We start from the raw sequence: 19020 nt of genomic DNA, 5'->3' as shown, positions 1-19020 counted from the left end.
ATTTTAAGTGAAATTAACCACTAGTCGGGGGTGTTGAGCACTACCAGTAAACCAAACCAATCTAACCGCATTATTATAAAAGAATATTTTCAGTGAAAAAGTAGCTCATAACTATATAATACTGAGCCTCAGGCGCTCTCCACCATTTTTCTCTCTCTTGGCAGGGAGGGGCTAAGCTGTGAGATGAAGTATTCACATACAGTAGATGCATAAAAAAGACGGTTTAAGTGTCACAGAGTTGGGGATGATCTAATTTACTGCTGCACAACTAACCCAAACAAGTGATTGGTATTGTCATCCTAACTACACTCCCCTCCAAAGCCATTACACAAATGCACAGTATGCTTGGCAGTTTCCCTCAAGTACATTCTGAAGATTCTCAACTGAAACTCCTATCCATTTAGTCGAAGATCATAAGATCGTGGTGTCAAACTTGGCTGCAGGGGCATACTTTCATACCTCAAAAAAACTTGGCAGGTGATGGCTGTTTAACCTGAGGAACACAGTCAACTCTTTCTCAACTCTCATTAACCCTGTATTTTATTTGACTCTGTTATGAAATATTAGTAATCATAGACTTTAAATAAAAGGAAACAATTATTGAGAGATTTCCATCCTACAGATTGATTCCAATTTAAACTTTCCAGTTGTGTGAAATATACTTAAAGACCCTTTCTTTTTATAATTCAAACATGTTTAACTATGATACTTTTTTTATCTCACTGTGTTTGTTGCTTGAATTTAGTTCAAAATATGGTAACATTTGTTTTAATGGCCTTCATAATCAGGTGGGCAATGTCATTTAAGGGATAGTTGCACTGTTTGAGGTAAGTTTCTGTGAAAGTGTATGATAGTTCCTGTAGCTGTATTAGACAAGCATCACATCACAATAAGCTCCGAGAAAATTAAATTCAGTTTCTAATCTTACCTTCCTGTCAGTGTTGCAGTTAAGTGCACATTATCCAAACACTTTTATAAGAAAATAAGCAGTGGTTTACTCAGTTGCGCAACTTTCAAGCAGAGTTTGTTCTCTGGCTGGTAGGGAATCGCTCTAACAGAGTCACACACCCCTCTTTGCCTAGGGCAAGAGAAATGCATATATATATAAAAACTAAGATACTTTGCTGCAATCTTAGAACTTGTGTGCTTTGTTACAACCTGAAAGGATCCACTCTTAAAGTTCATAAACCTATTCTACACAAACAAGCATAACCTCCAAGCTCTAGACAGTCGTAATTTATAACACAGCCGTGAGACAAAATTTTCCACAACTGTTAGTCTTAAGGACAAGATGATAAAGTCCAAACTTCACCACCTGTTCCTGAGCAGGCAACCTGTGGAAGTTTCCTCAAAAGTGTCAGAGTTCAGGATAAAATAAAAGCTCATAGATTAAAACCTGAAGTAGTATGGGCACCCTGGAATAAGCTAGAAAGATTTCTGTAATCTACCACTGCAATGCCAGCAGCTCCTGCTCCTCAACACCCCACAAATCACTGGGTGAGCATTACTGTAAAAACCAGTCTGCAGAATGTTCTGGTTCATCTTTATCTGGATCAGTAAATCTGATCCTCATGCTCACTTGAAGAAAGCTGTAGACCTGCAATTAGAATGAAGTACAGTAGCTAGAGCCAGGATACACTCCTTAGGTTAAGTCAAGCCTGACTTATTCTGGATTTCAGAATTTAGCTTTTATAAAGAAGGCTGCGAGACTCCAACAAGNGTTTAAAAGACAGGCTTCCCATTTTAAAATATTCCACTCTTCAGCAATTCTTATGTGGAGGAAAATTGGTATTACAAAAAAATAAAAATTAAAGCCATTTGTACCTCTTAAGTTTGGCCCAAGTACAGCAGCCCCTATACCTTTTAGAATCAGACAAGTCTGTAGAGAAAAACCTCAGCTGCTTGCTTTTTTATTATTTTTTAAAGAGCATAAGCTTGATATCCAAAAATTTACTCATTTGTGAAGTTTTAAACAGGTTCTTATTAGCTACTGGGCATTAACCAATGCAATTATGCCTCTACAGGTGAGGGAACAAAAACACTCCATCCGATAAGCATATGAAAATATAATTCCCAAAAGCTGAAGTCACTGATAAATATTTTATTGAAAAGTCATCTTCAACCAGTAGCTTCATACATTGTGCAGTTAATGCCAGAGAGGGAGGATATGTACAAGACATTTAGATAATCCCTTCATAAACCAGTTACACTTTAAACCTTCATTACACAAGCTAAAAATCGCTTCAGGTTCAATTCAAGTGCAATTAAAACATTCAGACGTTTCTACAGTGCAAAGAGACAAGGAAAATACAAAAAAAAAATTAAATTTAAATATGCATCAACTTTGCATGGTTGTTCAAGCCAGGCAAGTTTCATGATTCAATACAAAAATAGTACCATGTGCAGGAGAGAGGTCATTATTGTTTAGTCCTTTATACTAGGGAATTAATAGCTAAACCCAAGCTCCAAATTAAACTCGTCCCATGACAAGGCTGATTCCCATCAGAGCCAGAGAGTATCCGGCGTGAGCTGAGGAGCCAGACCTGGGTTGTGTAGAGACTGGCTGTGCTGCCTGGACACGTCGAAACACATTAACCATCAGAGGCGAAGATGTGTTGCCGATGTGCACAGTTGTACTGAAAAGGTCAATCTGGAGGGAGAATTGACAAATCAATGTCACCATAGAATGAAATGACTAATTCAGGACCTGCAATAAGAACACTTACCAAGTTTTTGCTGACTCTGATAGGGTCCTTAAACACAGTCCAAACCACAGCCTCGTTACAGGCAGGGGTGGTCAAGGAGCCGAGGTAGCGGTAGTAATTGGTACGGTTCACTCCTGAAAGCAGATCATCTAGAGAAATCCCAGCTGCTACTGTTGCATTGGTACCTTAAAGAAAATACAACTTAAATGAGTTCTTAGTTTAAAAAACAACAAAAAAAACACATGCTTCACCACAAGAGGTTAATCTTACCAGCCTCTGTGATGTTGGACAAGTAAGAGGCCAAGGTCTTCCAGCTGTCTGGTTGGTTTTCTGTATTAGGCAGCTCCTTTAAAAGGTAAAGCATGCTGATAAAGCAGATCTAGAACAGCAAACTATGCTACCAGTTAGGTAATATGCGCTCACCTCTATGAGGAAACCTAGAGCAGCTAGTCCTTCAGGATCAGCAACAGCAAGACTGGTGTTCCCATTTAAGGAGGATTTGCTGTTGACAATGTGAAGCTATGGGAGGAATTAAAAGAAAATAACTTTTTAGCCAAGATTGAAAAGAAAAAAAAACCTCAAGACTACAGCATTTACAGAGTGATTTTAAATACCTCCATTGGGTATTGCTTGCCATCCACAGTATGTTCTGAACCAGGGACCGCTGTGCCATTTCCCCAGTGAAGGTGGAACTGCAGGCTGTCGTAGCTCTCAGACAGGCCTCCTCCTGAGATCTTGGTCCCCGATCTTAAACCAACTTTGACTGGAAGAATTAAAAATCAAAGATGGTATAAATCTAAAAAGTTGGCTACAGATGAACAAATGAAAAAAGGATGATTCCAAGTTTCATTCAAGCATTGCTTAAAAGTTAATTTACTGAACTTCAATCTAATTAAAATTGAAATGGAGAAAAGCAGGAATTAAAATATAAACCTTTGGTAATCTTCAGAGAAAAGTTTCATAATATACTTCGAAACAGCAAAGATATTTCCTCATAGCATGATGATTGAGGAAATGAGACCTTATGTGGTTTAAAGCATTTTTTACGAGAAAATCTGCACCGAGTGCCAATAATCGCTTGTTAAGAAGTCTTTGAAGTTTATTTTCAGGTTTCCAATCATCCTAAACAACACACATGTCTTCATTGAATGCTGTTCACCCAGTTTCAGCTCAGGGAGATTCCACTTTAGGGAGTGCTCAAGTTAATTAAGCAGAGAAAAATAATCTAAAACATGCAAAAACCCTGATGGTATTGATTCAGTTTCTTGAAAAACCCTTTCAGTACAGATCATCTTTAGATTCCTCAGAACTAGAGTGTACTGCATCACGATAGAGAACAGAGCATCCAACGTTACCTAAACTTCCCAGCTTTTTTACTCTTCTGAAAGTACTCAGATATAAAATGCAACCAGAAATAAGTCAATGGAAAAATTACCTGACATTTAAAACTCACCTAGAACGTTACGCATAAAGACAGAACATTTTAACTTTAGAGTTTTTTTTTTATACAGGTTTGAACTAAAAATGCACTCCGCTAAACTTTAAGTACCCATGAAGATGCACAATAACTGAATAAAACAATTTCTTTGGACTGCAATGAGCTACATCTGTCCTATAGGAATTACGGGAGACAAACACCGAATGCGGCTGTGTAGAATTCAAACGCATGGAGTGAAGTTCTTCAATTTTCCTTATAGCAGGACACTAAACAGGGGCCAGTTTCACAGCAAGGTGTTTTTGATCTTCAAAATGCAGTACATTTTAACATTTCATGATATTCTAAATTATTTCAAACTCTAAATAATGTTAGAACATGTGTGCAGATTACATCATAAATAAATTTACATTGTCTTTAACAGAAATCAATAAAATACTAAATTTTGAGGGTGTGGGTGCTTTTTTGCCACGGCAGTGTGCCACAATCATTTACATGTTTTGGAAAATCTAGCTATTCAGGACTGAATTGATCTATGGAAGTAGATACAGCTGTTACACAGTTAAAGGGACATTTCTAACTTTTTTCAATTAGCTTCTTTAAGCCATATCTGCTCCTCCCGTACAAAAAAAAAAGCCAAGACAATGATACATCTTTCAACTATTCTCATCTTGCCTCAATATACAAGCCCATTTCTTTTTAAATTAAAATAGCTCCATTTTTTTCTCCATACAAAAAGATTTAGGCTGCATTTAGTCAGAGGAGCCTCTGTTGGGGTGAAAGATTCCAATTTACACCAAGCAGCTGAAGACAAAATTCAACCTTTTCTCTTCCTTTTAAGTGCCTGTCCTACAACTCATCTGTTAACATTTAATTCGGTTTTAATCTTTTGAATCAGACAAGATGGTACAAGCATGCCAATTATAGCAACTTTCACTTCCTTAATGGGGAGAAAACTCCAAACAAATAAAATTTCAAATTTGCATAACCTAAAAAAAAAAAAAACACACACAAAACAAAAAAATCTGACTACAGATTGCTTTAATTTAACGCATCCAAGTCAGAGGAGTAAAGTTTAGCGACTTTAGCCATCAATTGGCATCAGGTGCGCTGAAGCAGAGAGAGAAAAAAAAAATAATAAGAAAACAAAAAGCAGCGGGAGTTTAGGATGAGGGTGAAAGAAACTGTTATATTATGCATCTAAAGTATATTGAAATGGTGTTTAAAGGGGAACAAAAAAAAAAAAAACACTTAAGCAAGACATTCTAAGCGCCTTGGCACCTGTAGAATCTTGGTCCGCCCGAGTTTACGCGCGGGATGCTGCGCACAGCCTACATACCAGTCTTCCCGGTGTTCTCAATGATTGTCAAAGCGCTGCTGCTGCCATAACCCTGGAAGGTGAACTCAGTCAGGTTTCCGTCCTCCATTGCGTTCTCCGTCACGATGTTAATGGGGGACTGACGCGTCCCGTTGCAGAACGGAGCAGCGATGGTCGGCCACTTGCTCTCACCTGCAGGCACGCGGACTGAGCCTCTGCAGCAAGAGGATGTTGGAGCGCGTGGAGGTAAAAAGCGGATACTTACCGCAGCTTTCTTCATGGTAACACCAAGCTGGAAGATAAAACATTCAATTAGTACGCTCAGACAGATACACGTTCATAATTAAGGAGAAATAAGATTTATTTTATGTTTTACCTATTGTGTCTGATGCACCGTAAGCACTCTGTGTGAAAGCACACACTGCAACAGCAACAACTGCAAGCAAATTCATCTGTGAAGAAAAAACGTTACAATTGTTACACGCAAATAATTACCTGGAAAAATATATTTGCACAGAGTAAAACTGAAAAACGAATTTTCAAGCTAAAAAACGCACACAACTGCTTACCTTTGCAGTACAGGTGTTTCTCCCTAATGTCTATTGTTAGGCCTAATCCTCCCCTTTTATAGCTTCCCACCCTATTTCAGCAGTGGGCTTGACCCTCTCCTTACCCGGATGGGTGGATAACGTCACAACTCATGATTTAAGCATACCAGTTACCATCAGACCGGTATGGGTCGTTATGTAATTTTTTTTATGTAATTTGGGAAAATTTGTTCTAGGGGGAAATTATTTTTTTTTAATTTTTTGTGTCAAAAAAAAACTTGTTGCATGCAAACCAAGAAAAATAATAAAAAGAATGCTTATGAACTATTTTCACGTAAAGCCTTCGAAACTTGATTAGATTCCGATCAAACCTGTGTAAATGAGACTTCTTTACATAATCGTTTTTCTGACTAATGGCTGTTAACGACAACTATGAAACAGCCCACAATAAACAACTGCCTGAGATTTGCTGCTATCCTCCCCGAATTAAAATAAAATATAAGTATTACCTCTTTTAAGTTACATACATTTGGCATTTCTTTGTTTTTTTAGTTGCTATACAACCTAAGAATGTTATCCATGCCTCCAGGTAAACCTTTTCATATCTTTTCATGTCACCATCACAAACTTCAGTGATATTTACCAAGGTTTTATGTCCGACAAAAACAAGTTGGGCATATTTGTAAAGAAAAGGGGGGGGGGGAATAGATCAGACTCGGTCAGACTGGGTGTTTTGTTTACTAATGTTAAGGCTCAGAGTTTCAGAAACTCTCAGCCTTTTATCCTTGGATTATTTTAAACCCAGTGGCATATTTTACAAAAGAAAGAATTCTATTTTCACAAAAGAAAGAATTCAAAAACATCAAGATAAGAGATGAAACCAAGTTTGACTTAGCATAATCATCACATCCTGAATTCTTCTGTTTCACAAAGGCAAATCCAGGCTCAATAGGTGTAACTATGTCAAGGCAGGTGTTAGTGATCAAGGTAAATTCAGGTCTGCAGTTTTTTTTAACCGACCATGAGGTCATTCACAGATTCATTGATTTGGTAAACAACAGTGAAGTGAAGAAACACCTAAATGGCTTTAAACACGCACTTCCTGTCTGCTTCTCTTAACTGACTAAACATAATAATTTAACTAATTACTTTTTTATCAAATGAACAACAATAACCCATAAATGAAGCTAATATGGCAAAATGTGTAAATCATAGAGTTTAAAGATTTTATTACTCTTTTTTATCTGAGCATTTCCTCTTTATGCTCTAGTGGTTTAAATATTTTTCTTCAATGCAGGAAACTCTGGATCAAGACCTGTGCACTGACTGGAATCAGTTATTAACAACTCAAAGAGGGGATATGATTAATTTTATTCTAGTTTTTAATTGTATTAAAGTTTCTAGTGTGAACTGTAGCCTAATTCAATTTACATGCAAAATTGTAGAATTCCTACATGATGTACTTCATTTTCTGTGGCTGGGAAAGTTCATCAAGAGGTTTATATTATTTACCACGACGAATTGTCTTGAGATTTGTGAATTCACAAACTCCCAAAAATACATCTTGCAGAAGCCAAAAGAGGCAGTTGCCTCAAATAAAGAAATGTTTCAAAACCAATGAAGTGCAGTGAAGTGTATGGCGTCAACTAGAAGTGACAGGCTGAAGCGAAACAAACATGGCTGCACCCATAGTTCTTGTTAGCTGATTTACCTGAGACCTGTTTTTCAGTCTGTTTTAGCTTAAATAACCTCTTTTTCCTCTATTTGAAAAGGACGTGCCGATAATGTATGGGAAAGATGCTTGTGCATTTCTTATGACTGGATTAGATTTATCAGTTAACTCTATTAGTTGTAAAGAAAATTTAATAATGTGATACGTCACAGCTGCTTCCTTGTACGATTGGCTAAAAGCTCGACATGGAACGCCGTTGCCAGTTGGTGATTTACCACTCAGCTCAAAGAACTGTAATGTCGCTCCCTGTAGCAGCACTCCAGCTCCTTCAGTTTCTTCTGTGCCGCATTGAAAAACAGTCTAGCAACAAGTATTGAAACATGCGCAAGACCAGATAATGTTCTCTAACTTGTGATGTTTAATAAAAGAAAACAAAAATAAGAGAGCATCCACATTCTAATAATATAAACTCGATCAAAAACTGTGTTGCTTCCAGCATATCTGTTGCAAGCAAACAAAAAAACCAACACGTATAGAATTACAGCATGCAGGAAGCTCAAAAATATGCATTTCAAATTGCATTTCTATATTCTATGCTTTTAATATTAGAGTTTTTTAAATTATAATCTTGACAACAAAAATGTATCAATCTTGTATTTTAACCCTTTTAAAACTATAACTAAATTTGTCTCAAATTGGCTCTTACATAATCCGGTCCCTAATTGGGTAGCGGGAGAACTAAGCAATTACAAACCTAAACTATCAAACAGTTAGAGCCAAACTAATTTTCATGTCCATGAATATACATTTTCAGCTTCTTCACTCAGATGAAGCCTCTTCAAAAAAGGCATAACTTGTTCACAGGCCTTTCCAATATGCTGGTTTTAGTCTTTATTTATAATATTTGGACTAATCGACTCAAATCTAGCAAAGTCTCCACAACCCTCCCTATTTGCCAGGAATTATGAGGAGAGGAACTATCCCAGCAGCACAAGATCTCCTTTCAAGTTTTCTGGCACCCTTGAAGAAGAGGAAGATATTTACGAGTCCATCTGGTCCAGAACAAATCTGCAAGGTATTGAACTTGCTTCAATCTTCTTCTTGCATACACATCATGTTTACTAAAGGTACTTGGAGGCGTAAGGGCTGTGACCTTATCAGCAACAGGTGGTTCGATATTAAAGCCTCAACATCATTTTTGTCATCTGAGACATTTGTGAGCAGTCTACCATTGATAATGCTTTCGACTTCACACATTTCTGTTTGAAGACAATCCTCAGTTGGAACTTGTTTTGTCTTGTTTTGAACTTGTCTTTTTAATCATTGTCAAGGTTTTGAATTCCCTCTCTTAACTCCCTCTCAGCCGCCACCAAGTTTTTACCATTATCTGACCTCATGATGTTAACTTTACCTCGTCTGCAAATGAAATGTCGAAACGCGTTAATGCAGGAGTCTGTGTCAAGACTGTCTGCGACTTCAATGTGTACCGCTCTGAGAGTGAGGCAGGTAAAAATTATGCCATACCTTTTCACAACACAATGGCCCCGTTTTACCTCAAATGGGCCAAAGTAATCAACTCCTGTGTTCGTAAATGGAGGTTGATCTGGTAGAAGGCGGTCTTCGGGTCAGTCTGCCATCTTCTCTCTCCAGCTTTTCCAGAAATCCTGCGGCAAGTATGACATTTATTGATAATCTTTCTAATTGCTGAATTGGCTTGTGGAATGCAAAACTTGCATTGCAGTATCGACAGAACGTATTTGCCACCACAGTGACCAGTTCTTTGATGAATATCCCTCTGGATGTGTTCAGAAATTTTGCTGTGTTTAGAAAGGATTACAGGTTGTTTAGCATTTTCAGGCAGAGCAGATTTATTAAGTCTTCCACCAATCTTCAGTGTCCCATCCCGAAGAACAGGGTCAAGCTTGAACAGCTGGCTATTGTGACTGAGCTGTCCTCCTTTCTGAAGGATTTTGATTTCCTTCTCATAATGTTGCCTTTGACTGAAGTGAACAATTTCTGATTCAGCAGCTTCAAGATCATCTAAGGTTAGTGATTTCCTTTCAATAGTCTATTTAAATTTCTTCATATGCACTTGCAACTTTACCCTTTGCTTTTCAGGATCCTTTTCCTTGTTATGGATAATTTTTGAGGACTGCTGTCTTTCTTCTTTTAAACTCCACAGCACTTTTTTCAACTTTATAATCCAGGCAACTGATCTTTTCAGCTTATTCAAATCTCAATAATAATCAATTTCTTCAGCTTTCACTGCATTAACAGTTGCTGATCTCTTTCATTCGGGATCTTCTTGATGAATTTCTTTTTCTCAGCGGCTGCCCTGGCCAGTCATTTTCATTCAGCAGAAATTTGGTCCATGTTCGTCCTTCCATCAAACTCCTTGCCTTTAAGCCTCTGCTAGCTTGGTCTGTAGGATTTTCAGCTAAAGGTAAATACTGTACTTCAATTGAGTTATTTTTGTTGCTTCTCTGATCAGCGAAACTCTGTTCGCAATAAAGTTTTAAAACTGTGATGATTCACTGTCATATATCTAAGCAGAGTAGTGCTGTCCCTCCCGAAAACAGATGGTTGCTGTGAAAGTTGTAGTTCCTGCTGCAATAATCTGTCCATTCTTACTGAAACCACTGCCGCTGTCAACTCAAGCCTGGGAATTATGACTTGCTTGAATGGAGATACTCTTGACTTCCTGATGAGAAAAGAACAACACATTTCGCCTTGGTCATTTTTCATCAAAAGATAAGAAACAGTGCCATATGCATAATTAAAAGCATCTTAATAATGATGCAACTGCGCAAAAACACTGTATACAAAATCTGTAGGCTTTATGCATCTCAAAAATGGAGTTAATGACTGACAAAATGCCTCTTCTGTTTATTGGCTTGTCTTTCAGCTTGAAGGTGTAAATTAACACGTCTGCTTCTGTGTCCCACTGCACTCTGAGAGTTCTTTCAACAGGTAAAGCCTCATGACCAAGATCCAGGTCTTTTACTTCTGTGGCTCTGTGTTCTTCAGAGATCTACAGCAGGACTTTCCTACTGTTGCTTGTCCACTTTGTTAATTTAAATCCTCCACTGGCGCACAAGGCGCGAAGATCACCGACAAGTTTTATTGCATCATCTTAGGAAGCTACACTTTTTAGACAGTTGTCTACATAAAGGTGGTATAGAACTGTCTGTACTGCTTTCAAAGACACTTTGTCCTTGTGATCCTCAGCTGTTCTTCTCAGTGCATATGAAGCCACACTTGATGAGGATTTAGCTCCAAAGAGATGCACTGTCATTCTATATTCCTTTATTGGTTCATCAAGCTTGCCATTTGCCCACCAAAGAAAATGGAGGTCAGCGTCTCTGTCAGGTAAGTTGGCTTGGTAAAACATTGACTTAATGTCTGCCATCAGTGCTATTGGCTCTTGACGAAATCGTAAAAGAACACCCACCAGAGTATAAGTGTAGTTTATAAATTTCTGTTCCCCTGGCTTATCCCTACTCATAGTGCTTAAGAGTATCCGTGTAGGCTTTCCTTTTACATTTAGTTTTCTTTGAGGATCTTCTGTACAGAATGTTGCTTTGCATCCTGGGTCTAGGAAGTCATATGTCTCTATGTACTTATCACTCATTTTTGATTTTATCTTAACTGGTACTATACAGAGCATGCATTCTTTCTCTCTGGCCCTTTAAGGCTGCATGTCTCTTGAATGATGGTGACTTGAGCATGAAGGGCTTCCTTTCCACCAGCTGGCTTATTTTTAGGTGCAACAGAACATTCTTTTCTCACAATGTGTAGAATATCTTGGTGCTTTAGTGAACATTCTCCACCTTCAATTCTTCTTTTGCAGGATTTACTAATATGACCAGGAATCAGAGAGCCAAAACATAGGCCTTTTGACTTCAAGAAGTCTAACAATTCCTTGTGTGTTTGACCTTTAATTGTGCTACAAGAAGCAAGGGCTTCTCAAAGGCACTTGATGTTTTGGCAGAGTTTGCAGCTATTTTAGCTTAGCGGTCTATGAAGTTTACTAAATCTGCAAATCTTGCTCTATGACCATATTTCTCTTGGATTTCATACGCTTCAACATGCCAACGTTCTTTGATTTTGTACAGCAGCTTGGATATCACCATCTGTAAATTGGTGGCATTGTCCATCTCCTCCAAAAACTCAACATCCTCCATAGAGTTGCGACATCCAATGAAAAACATAGGATAAGCACTTAAAGCCTTTACATCATCAGACTACACTTGTGGTGATTTAATAGCTTTTTCCATGAAGGCATTTGCAGTTTTTAACTCATCTTCACAGTGCTTTTTAGCTAACGTTTTGCCTCATGGTAACCTCTGCTGGGAGCCATATATATATATATATATATATATATATATATATATATATATATATATATATATATATACAACTGCGGATTAGCTCCTGTGGTTCACCAGCAGTGAACTATTCCAAAAAATACAACTTACGTTGATCGTTATCAATTTTCTGCTCTACTGCATGTTCGAATGCTCTTATGAAAGCCTTATACTGCAGTGGTTCACCTTTAAAAACAGGTATGTCTTTTGTAGGCAGATGTGCCAGTTGTTGCTGTTACATAAGTAATTATTTAATCACATTCTGTTTCTGCATCACTGATTAAAAAAAACATTGCTTATGTTAACCTGGGGAACAGGTCCAGGAATGGAGACTGAATGAGAATGTTCTGGTATCTGTGAATGTCCCACTTGTGAGGCCTTCCCAGACCTGTACTGTGTAGAATTCAAACTGAACTACATTTATCTATCTAACTTATGCAGGTTAAGGATATTACTCATTTAAGGCCCAAACAAATACTAATGTTAGTTCTTTCCTAAGTGTTTCAGCCTACCCTGATGCATACAGGAACAAAACAGTAGACAGACATTATCTGATTAAAAGCCAAGGTATGGCTTTGTTCATGCAGACTAGTGTCAAAAAAAAAGGTCAAATATGGACATGCTTTTTTTAAAGGAAGACACATGTGTTTGGAGCTACTGTTGTTGCCTGACTTTACAACACCTTTGCTTCTTTATCAGCCATTTCTTTAACCCTGTCCTCACATACAATATTTCTGAAAGCTGATTTATGCTCCAGATGGTCTGTGTGTGTCGCAGTGAACATTTTGCTTCTTTATCAGCCATTTCTTTAATCCCTCCAACACATAAATGGTCTATTAAAAGCCTTTCTGTCAAATCTGGAAAACAGTCACCTTTAAAAACATAATGAAATTTTAACAATGCCCACAGAGAAAATTATCAAGGTATCAATGCTATACGTAGGCTACATACTAATGTTTGAATAAGTAAAATAACCATGTAAGAATGTAGATAAGTATTTTTGAATATAGGCTGAAAAAAAGAAAAGAAAACAGGATGACTGAAGGAAAAAAAAAAAAAACACTGGTTTCTGTGACGGTGATTGAACAGATAAGGAAGTAGGATGAAGTAAGCCTGTTTCGGAGCAGGTTAGCTGTAAGGAATAAATCACCAGGGTAGCTAGTGTGGCTGCTTTTGTGTAACCCGGTCAAGGTTTCATTAAGCCGGCATATCCAGACGTAATCCCTTGTCTTGGTTTTGTGAAATAGGCAGAGAAGGAAACCCATCATGACCTTTTAAACATGGGATTTTAGCTTAGTGCTCACCTTAAGTGTCATTCTAGTTTAGCTTCTTGACATTCTAGTTAGATATGTAGTCTAGATTTTGTACTTCTTCTAGACTTCTCAATGTTCAGGAGTTCTCAAATGATTGGACGCTTTGTGAGGATTGCCAAACCCCCTGGTGACGGTCTCTGTCTCATCAGGCTTCTCTCTCGAGTCTTCAGCGAAATCAAGGCAGAGCTGAGTTTTCCTCAATCACAAACCGAAAAGGAGAACTTCAGTATTCAGAAACTGTTAATTAAAGGTATAATGGAGCATGTTCTTCTTCCTGGTGGATCATCAAAATAAGTGGTCCTCCTAATTGTCAATCTTTCTGGTGATATGTTTACGTAAGGCCGTCCTACCTGCTCGTCCTCATTTTCACTTACTGGTGGTGAGTCTGACATATTGGAAAAATTGTAAATATTCTTTTGGAAAGTAAGCTTGTATGAGTGATGCAAACAGCTACATTTAAACGGAGCGTGCATGAGGAGAAATGGGCTTGTCTGTGCTCTCAAACTCGATTAATAGGCGTTCCCTCGTGGGAGCAGGTACAAGGCTGTGCATGTCCATTTTTTTAAAAAGTGGAGACGGCAGGTCTTTTCAAAAATTCACGAAAATCCTCCACTATATGTTTAAATTAGAATAACTGGCTCAAAGTCTATACAAAACCAAATTTCTAAAAGATAATGGCAGCCCAAGAGGGGCACCATTGCAAATTTGGGATTGATCTATTCTGAGTAGAAACGGTTATCCTTATTCTATGATATTTCAGAACGGGTGAGATCACTCAGACTCCCCTACTTAACTCAAAGTTAAGTCAGCCCAAAGTTCAGGGTGAACAAGAGCCCTCGTCAATGAAACTGCAATATCAATGGAACAAAATTTTAAAGGTATAGCCTTTTCAACTTTTGAGTAGGAGTGATTACTTTGGCTCCCCTCCTATCATGGAAGTAGCGGAAAGCCACAGTCTATATACTGGATCACCTCATTGTTGACTGGCACATCACCCATTTAGCATTAACCTTAATGGGAGTTAATGGGTTCAGTCTCTAATTATTTAGATGTGAAGACCGGGGGAAGTCTATAGTAACATTTTGCACAACTGTCAGTCCTACACTCTGCCTTCTGACGCATGCAGACTTGGAGAAGGGTGCCTTTCCAAAGTTTGGCCATTCTAACATTCATTCTAACACACAATTTGTCAAAAAGTTCAAGTGATATAAATACTTTTTAAGGCACCATGACTCTGGACACATTTTACACACTACTTTTTCTAAGATATAACTTTGGGGAAACTTTAAAAAACTTTCAATGGCAACCTTGACTGATAAATCTACTGGGAAGTATAGAAATAAAAGGAGTAACTGCAATAATAAAGTTATGAAAATCAAAATACATTATTCAAGAAATATTCCAATACTGAAAAAAAGACTTTTTAAAAACTGCTCTAGGAGGAACGAAAGGAGAGCAAATCAAGATATGTACAAGAATTTGTGCCTTAAACTAGGCATACATTGTTGATGATATGTCTAAGGATTATTTATTTTTCAGATTTAAAAAAGGAAATTGCAAAGACATTACGTTTTCACTCAATGTATTAAATATATTCCTAATAATATGTGCCTGGCTGCACATAGCACAGAAGTCTTTCATACCTTATACAATTCTGGACAAACTTTATCAAGTGATCTTATACTTGTGCATTATTGCAGGCGTAGATGTTAGAATGTGTCTGAAATTTAGTCTAGTGGCAATAGTCTTACTTTTTTTGAGTCTCATTTACTTAGAATTTCCTTGTTGGGGTTGAGGTGAAAGCATGATTCACAGTTTGTGAGGCTGGGATGTACAAAAATAAAACATAAAACACTGCAATGTTAGGGAGGATTATAACAAGGAAAAAGCTAAACAAATAAATTGCTTTATTGTTTTTCTTTCACACCTTCCTCAGCCTGCTTTTGGCAAGACACGTAAATCAAGTGTTTAAAAGTTAATATATCAAGGAAGTAACTCTGATTATAAAAGTTACTGGCATATGATGACTGTTTAGTGCCAGGGCAATCTGACAACCAGCCAATCGAAATCCACCAGCTTTCAAAAGGGTACACCAGAATGCAGGCATAATAATCAAAGAAATATCATCTTAGAAACATCAAAGTCTAATGCTCACTAAGATGATATTTAGACTGCTCTGTTGTCCTTGCTTGTTTTCCATTGGGAAACGTCTTTAAAAAAATGTATGTGTGTCGTGAGATCATCGCAGATCATAGTTCCCCCTAATGGATGGAATGAAGATTTAACTGGGTAACCTGTTTTATAGACGTTATTGTGTTTTATTTTTATATCTCTGTGTTGTAATGTGTTTTAGCTGTAAAGTAATTTATTTTTATCTGCAAAAAGTGCTATACAAAACCTACCATAAAACTGTTACCACATTACTGATTGAATTCTCCTTTTGCATCTTTGAATTTAGGAAAAATTCTTAACCTGTTTTTTGTTTTTGTTTTTTGTAACAATAAAACCAAAGGGGGTTTAGACAATGGCACATGCATTGAAAAGGTTGTGATTTCCTTTAAGAGCTTTGAGGAAAAAGCTTTGAGGAAAAAGCTCCCTTTTTTGGGCTACATCAATTGTATGTGATGATCTGCTTCATTTCTCCAGGGAAAATCCCCAGACTGTCAACTTTTTGCCACAATCATCAGACAGCTTGTGCAAAGCAGCTATTGTGCACTATCCTCATCGTTTTATTTTCTGCAACAGATTCTGCAGAGCAACCTACTTCCTAGATCAGATGGACAATACATTACAGGATCTCTGTAAGATCCTGTATTGTATTGGCTCTTTTGTACTACAGACTCCTGTTGCTTCTGCACCTGTCTTCCCTTTTTATTATTTTTTTACGGCATACTCAGTCCACAATCCATTATTCCTCCGTTTAGGTCACTGATCACAGGTTTGTGGTCTTTTCTGAGGTCATCTGTGTGGCCCAGACTTATGGAAAAGTCCTCCTTTGAGCATGAATTTAACTGCCTGGTGTCAGTTTTAAAACTCTTTTAGAACGTTTTTTTTTTTTTTCTTCTTCTTCTTTTTTTATTTGGTTTTCAACATTTTTTTCCCATTCCTTGAGTTTTGCTCACCGGTAGCTGTTGGCTGAAAATATGGGTAAAATGTGCTTTGTTCATGCTATAAAAGAATGCAATGAAACTCTTGGTTTGCATTTGCTACTGAAAGTAAAGCAGTAATATTGGTTCTAAGAAAACGAATAATGTATTAACTGCATTACTTAAATTGTTGTTTGAAGGTTTTAAAGAGATTGATTTTCATCCATTGAAGGCCACATTTACAAAGATAAGGTTGATCTTCTAGGGGTTTCTTACCCCTGGGATGTGCTCACAAACCAATTAATTCCTGCTTCACTACAAAAAAAAACTGTTACAAAGGCTTAGAAACCTGTTTTACCTGACAGATGGGTCCCTTTTAACAAGATGGGCTAAACAGACTGCTATGGAGGCATTCAGGGCTTTTTTCATCCCCTAATGCTGTTTTGAAATTTCTTACTGACCTTCCTGGTTTGTTGGTTGGTCTTTATGATGCACTTTTTTTCTCTAGCACTTCTCTTTCAGAAAACATTTGGTATCCAATGTGAATAAAAACAAGATGACACTATTTAATATTTAAGAGAGAAAAATTATTTTTTTTAGTTAGTCACCATAAAATAAAAGCACACTTGTAAATTGTACTCTTATCCTGATTTTTATCCTATCCTTAGCCCTTTTAAACTTGCTTTTTTACATAGAGTGGTCATTGTTTGTACTTTTTAATTTGAGCAATGTAAACCAATCTAATTCCTTGCTCTGTATACACTTGACAGTATTTATTGGTAGAGAGAGTAGAAGTGAATGTCAAACTTGTAAAAACATTTTAAAACAATGAGGCATTTTTCCTTTCCTTTAAAATTAAAAACTTTATGCTTGAGTATTAAATCTCATTTTGTTGTTTGTGGTTGTAATGGGATGAAATTAGAATAGGTTCAAGGGGAGTAAATGTTTTTGCAAGGCACTGTAACATTCAGCATTTTAACTGGGAATTCGGGATTTATTCCAAAAAGCAGGTTTACTGAAAACGTACAGTTTTCTAAACCTGAAATCAGGGAGACAGATTTTTTTCATTTCACAGAGTTTTCTCAGCCTCTGTTTCAATCACAGTTGAAACATTCTCCCCAGAGCTAACTTGGTCGGGAGCAGGTTTTGTTCAGTAAACTTTGTTCAGTGTGTCCTCTGTCTCTGCTCTCCTTACGTTGTTTTATTTTCTGATTTAGTCAGAACAGCTTTGTCATGGTTTTGTGAACACAATAAAAAAAATGTTCACTGGGTCAGTTAGACACATTAGGTTTTAAAAACAAATATTGCTTTTCCTTTTGACAAGGATCTTTTTAAGAATGATCTGCATTAATTCACAAAAGAATATAATTATATATATATATATATATATATATATATATATATATATATATATATATATATATATATATATATATATATAAACTATTGTTTCCCTTGCAACCCTTTAGAAAAAATAAAATTGCAAGGCAACCAGCACCAGTCCCATTGAATGGCTTCAGGCTGTAGTGAAACCTTGTAGTAGGTTTCTTATGGTTGATAACATGCAGTTTATCAATAATAACTTTGGCTGCCTCTAACCCTCTAAGTTTTATTTACTATTTACCTACTTTAGTTTTTGTCTACTTTACTTAAAATGTTCCCATTTAAAACAAACTATGTTTTAAGGTTTTACTTCTAATGAATTAAATGCTTTACTCACATGGAATAAATGTGGCATTTAAAAACAACTTAGTTGACAGAATATGAGATTTTTAGTTTTTGGTTTGTGACGTGGATCTTTTTTCCTTTCCTTTTTTTTACAATGCATGAAGAACTAGAGAAATTATTTTCAGATTATACATAAATAGATTAACAGCTAGTAAAAAGAAACTATGTTAGGGTTAGAATTATGATTCATTCACTGATACCAGCCTACTGAGCCTACTGATAGGTAGGAGGCACAATCTGAAGCCATTTTATGGGACTGACGGTCGCTAATAACATCCATTTATGTGAATGCTAACATCCAAAGCGGCTGCAAACAGACACTTAGTTTTTACTGTACAATAGAAGATAGAATCCACATGAATAGGAACCCAATGATACGATGCATAGGTCCTACCAGGTAGAGCAATGTGTTAATTCTTCATCCTCACCTGCTGACAGACAATATTTATCTAAATAGATTCATTTATCAACTCAATTCAAGCATGGCATGCCATTTGATATCCATTAGTTTGACTGAATATGTATTTTACATATCTAAAAAAAAAAATTGTCAAAATGACATTCTTCACTTCTAGAATAAAAATTTTAATGTATAGAAATTAATTTCAGATCTCCATATTCCTATTGTTACTAATCAGCATTTGTATCATTTTGATTATAAGTAAATATATTTCAGATGTCATAAAAACATTTTAAGGAAAAATACATATTGTGTAAACATTTCTAGATATGTAAAACTTAATTCCTATGTCAATGGTTTTGTTAAACATCCCAGGAATACAGTCTGTTAAACTATACAGTCTGTTAAACTTCTAATTATTTTTGATGTTTTATTTTTTTTAAATACC

At 36.7% G+C, this 19020-nt stretch overlaps 1 protein-coding gene across 1 annotated transcript; it reads right to left on the bottom strand.

Moving 5' to 3' along the window:
• Positions 1 to 2086: 2086 nt before the first annotated feature.
• LOC107097191 (carbonic anhydrase 4-like) lies at positions 2087 to 6082 on the bottom strand. Its single transcript, XM_015394240.1, has 9 exons — positions 6028 to 6082; positions 5835 to 5910; positions 5724 to 5750; positions 5480 to 5650; positions 3320 to 3468; positions 3129 to 3224; positions 2976 to 3051; positions 2727 to 2890; positions 2087 to 2650 (listed from the first exon to the last, which is right to left on the bottom strand). Exons 2-9 carry the CDS (start codon positions 5908 to 5910, stop codon positions 2471 to 2473), a joined length of 939 nt encoding a protein of 312 aa, XP_015249726.1. The 5' UTR covers positions 6028 to 6082; the 3' UTR covers positions 2087 to 2470.
• Between the last annotated feature and the right edge of the window lie 12938 nt (positions 6083 to 19020).

This window comes from Cyprinodon variegatus, unplaced genomic scaffold (assembly GCF_000732505.1).
Source record: "Cyprinodon variegatus isolate N-32 unplaced genomic scaffold, C_variegatus-1.0 Scaffold679, whole genome shotgun sequence".
NCBI lineage: Eukaryota > Metazoa > Chordata > Actinopteri > Cyprinodontiformes > Cyprinodontidae > Cyprinodon > Cyprinodon variegatus.
This window is presented reverse-complemented; position numbering and strand designations above follow the sequence as displayed.

Excerpts from the sequence above, each read along its gene's own strand:
- LOC107097191 (XM_015394240.1), bottom strand. The coding sequence starts at position 5,910 with ATGAATTTGCTTGCAGTTGTTGCTGTTGCAGTGTGTGCTTTCACACAG. Across the intron at positions 5,651-5,723 it reads TTACCATGAAGAAAGCTGCG|GTGAGAGCAAGTGGCCGACC; the intron begins GTAAGTATCCGC and ends GCGTGCCTGCAG. Across the intron at positions 2,891-2,975 it reads GTCCAACATCACAGAGGCTG|GTACCAATGCAACAGTAGCA; the intron begins GTAAGATTAACC and ends ATTTTCTTTAAG.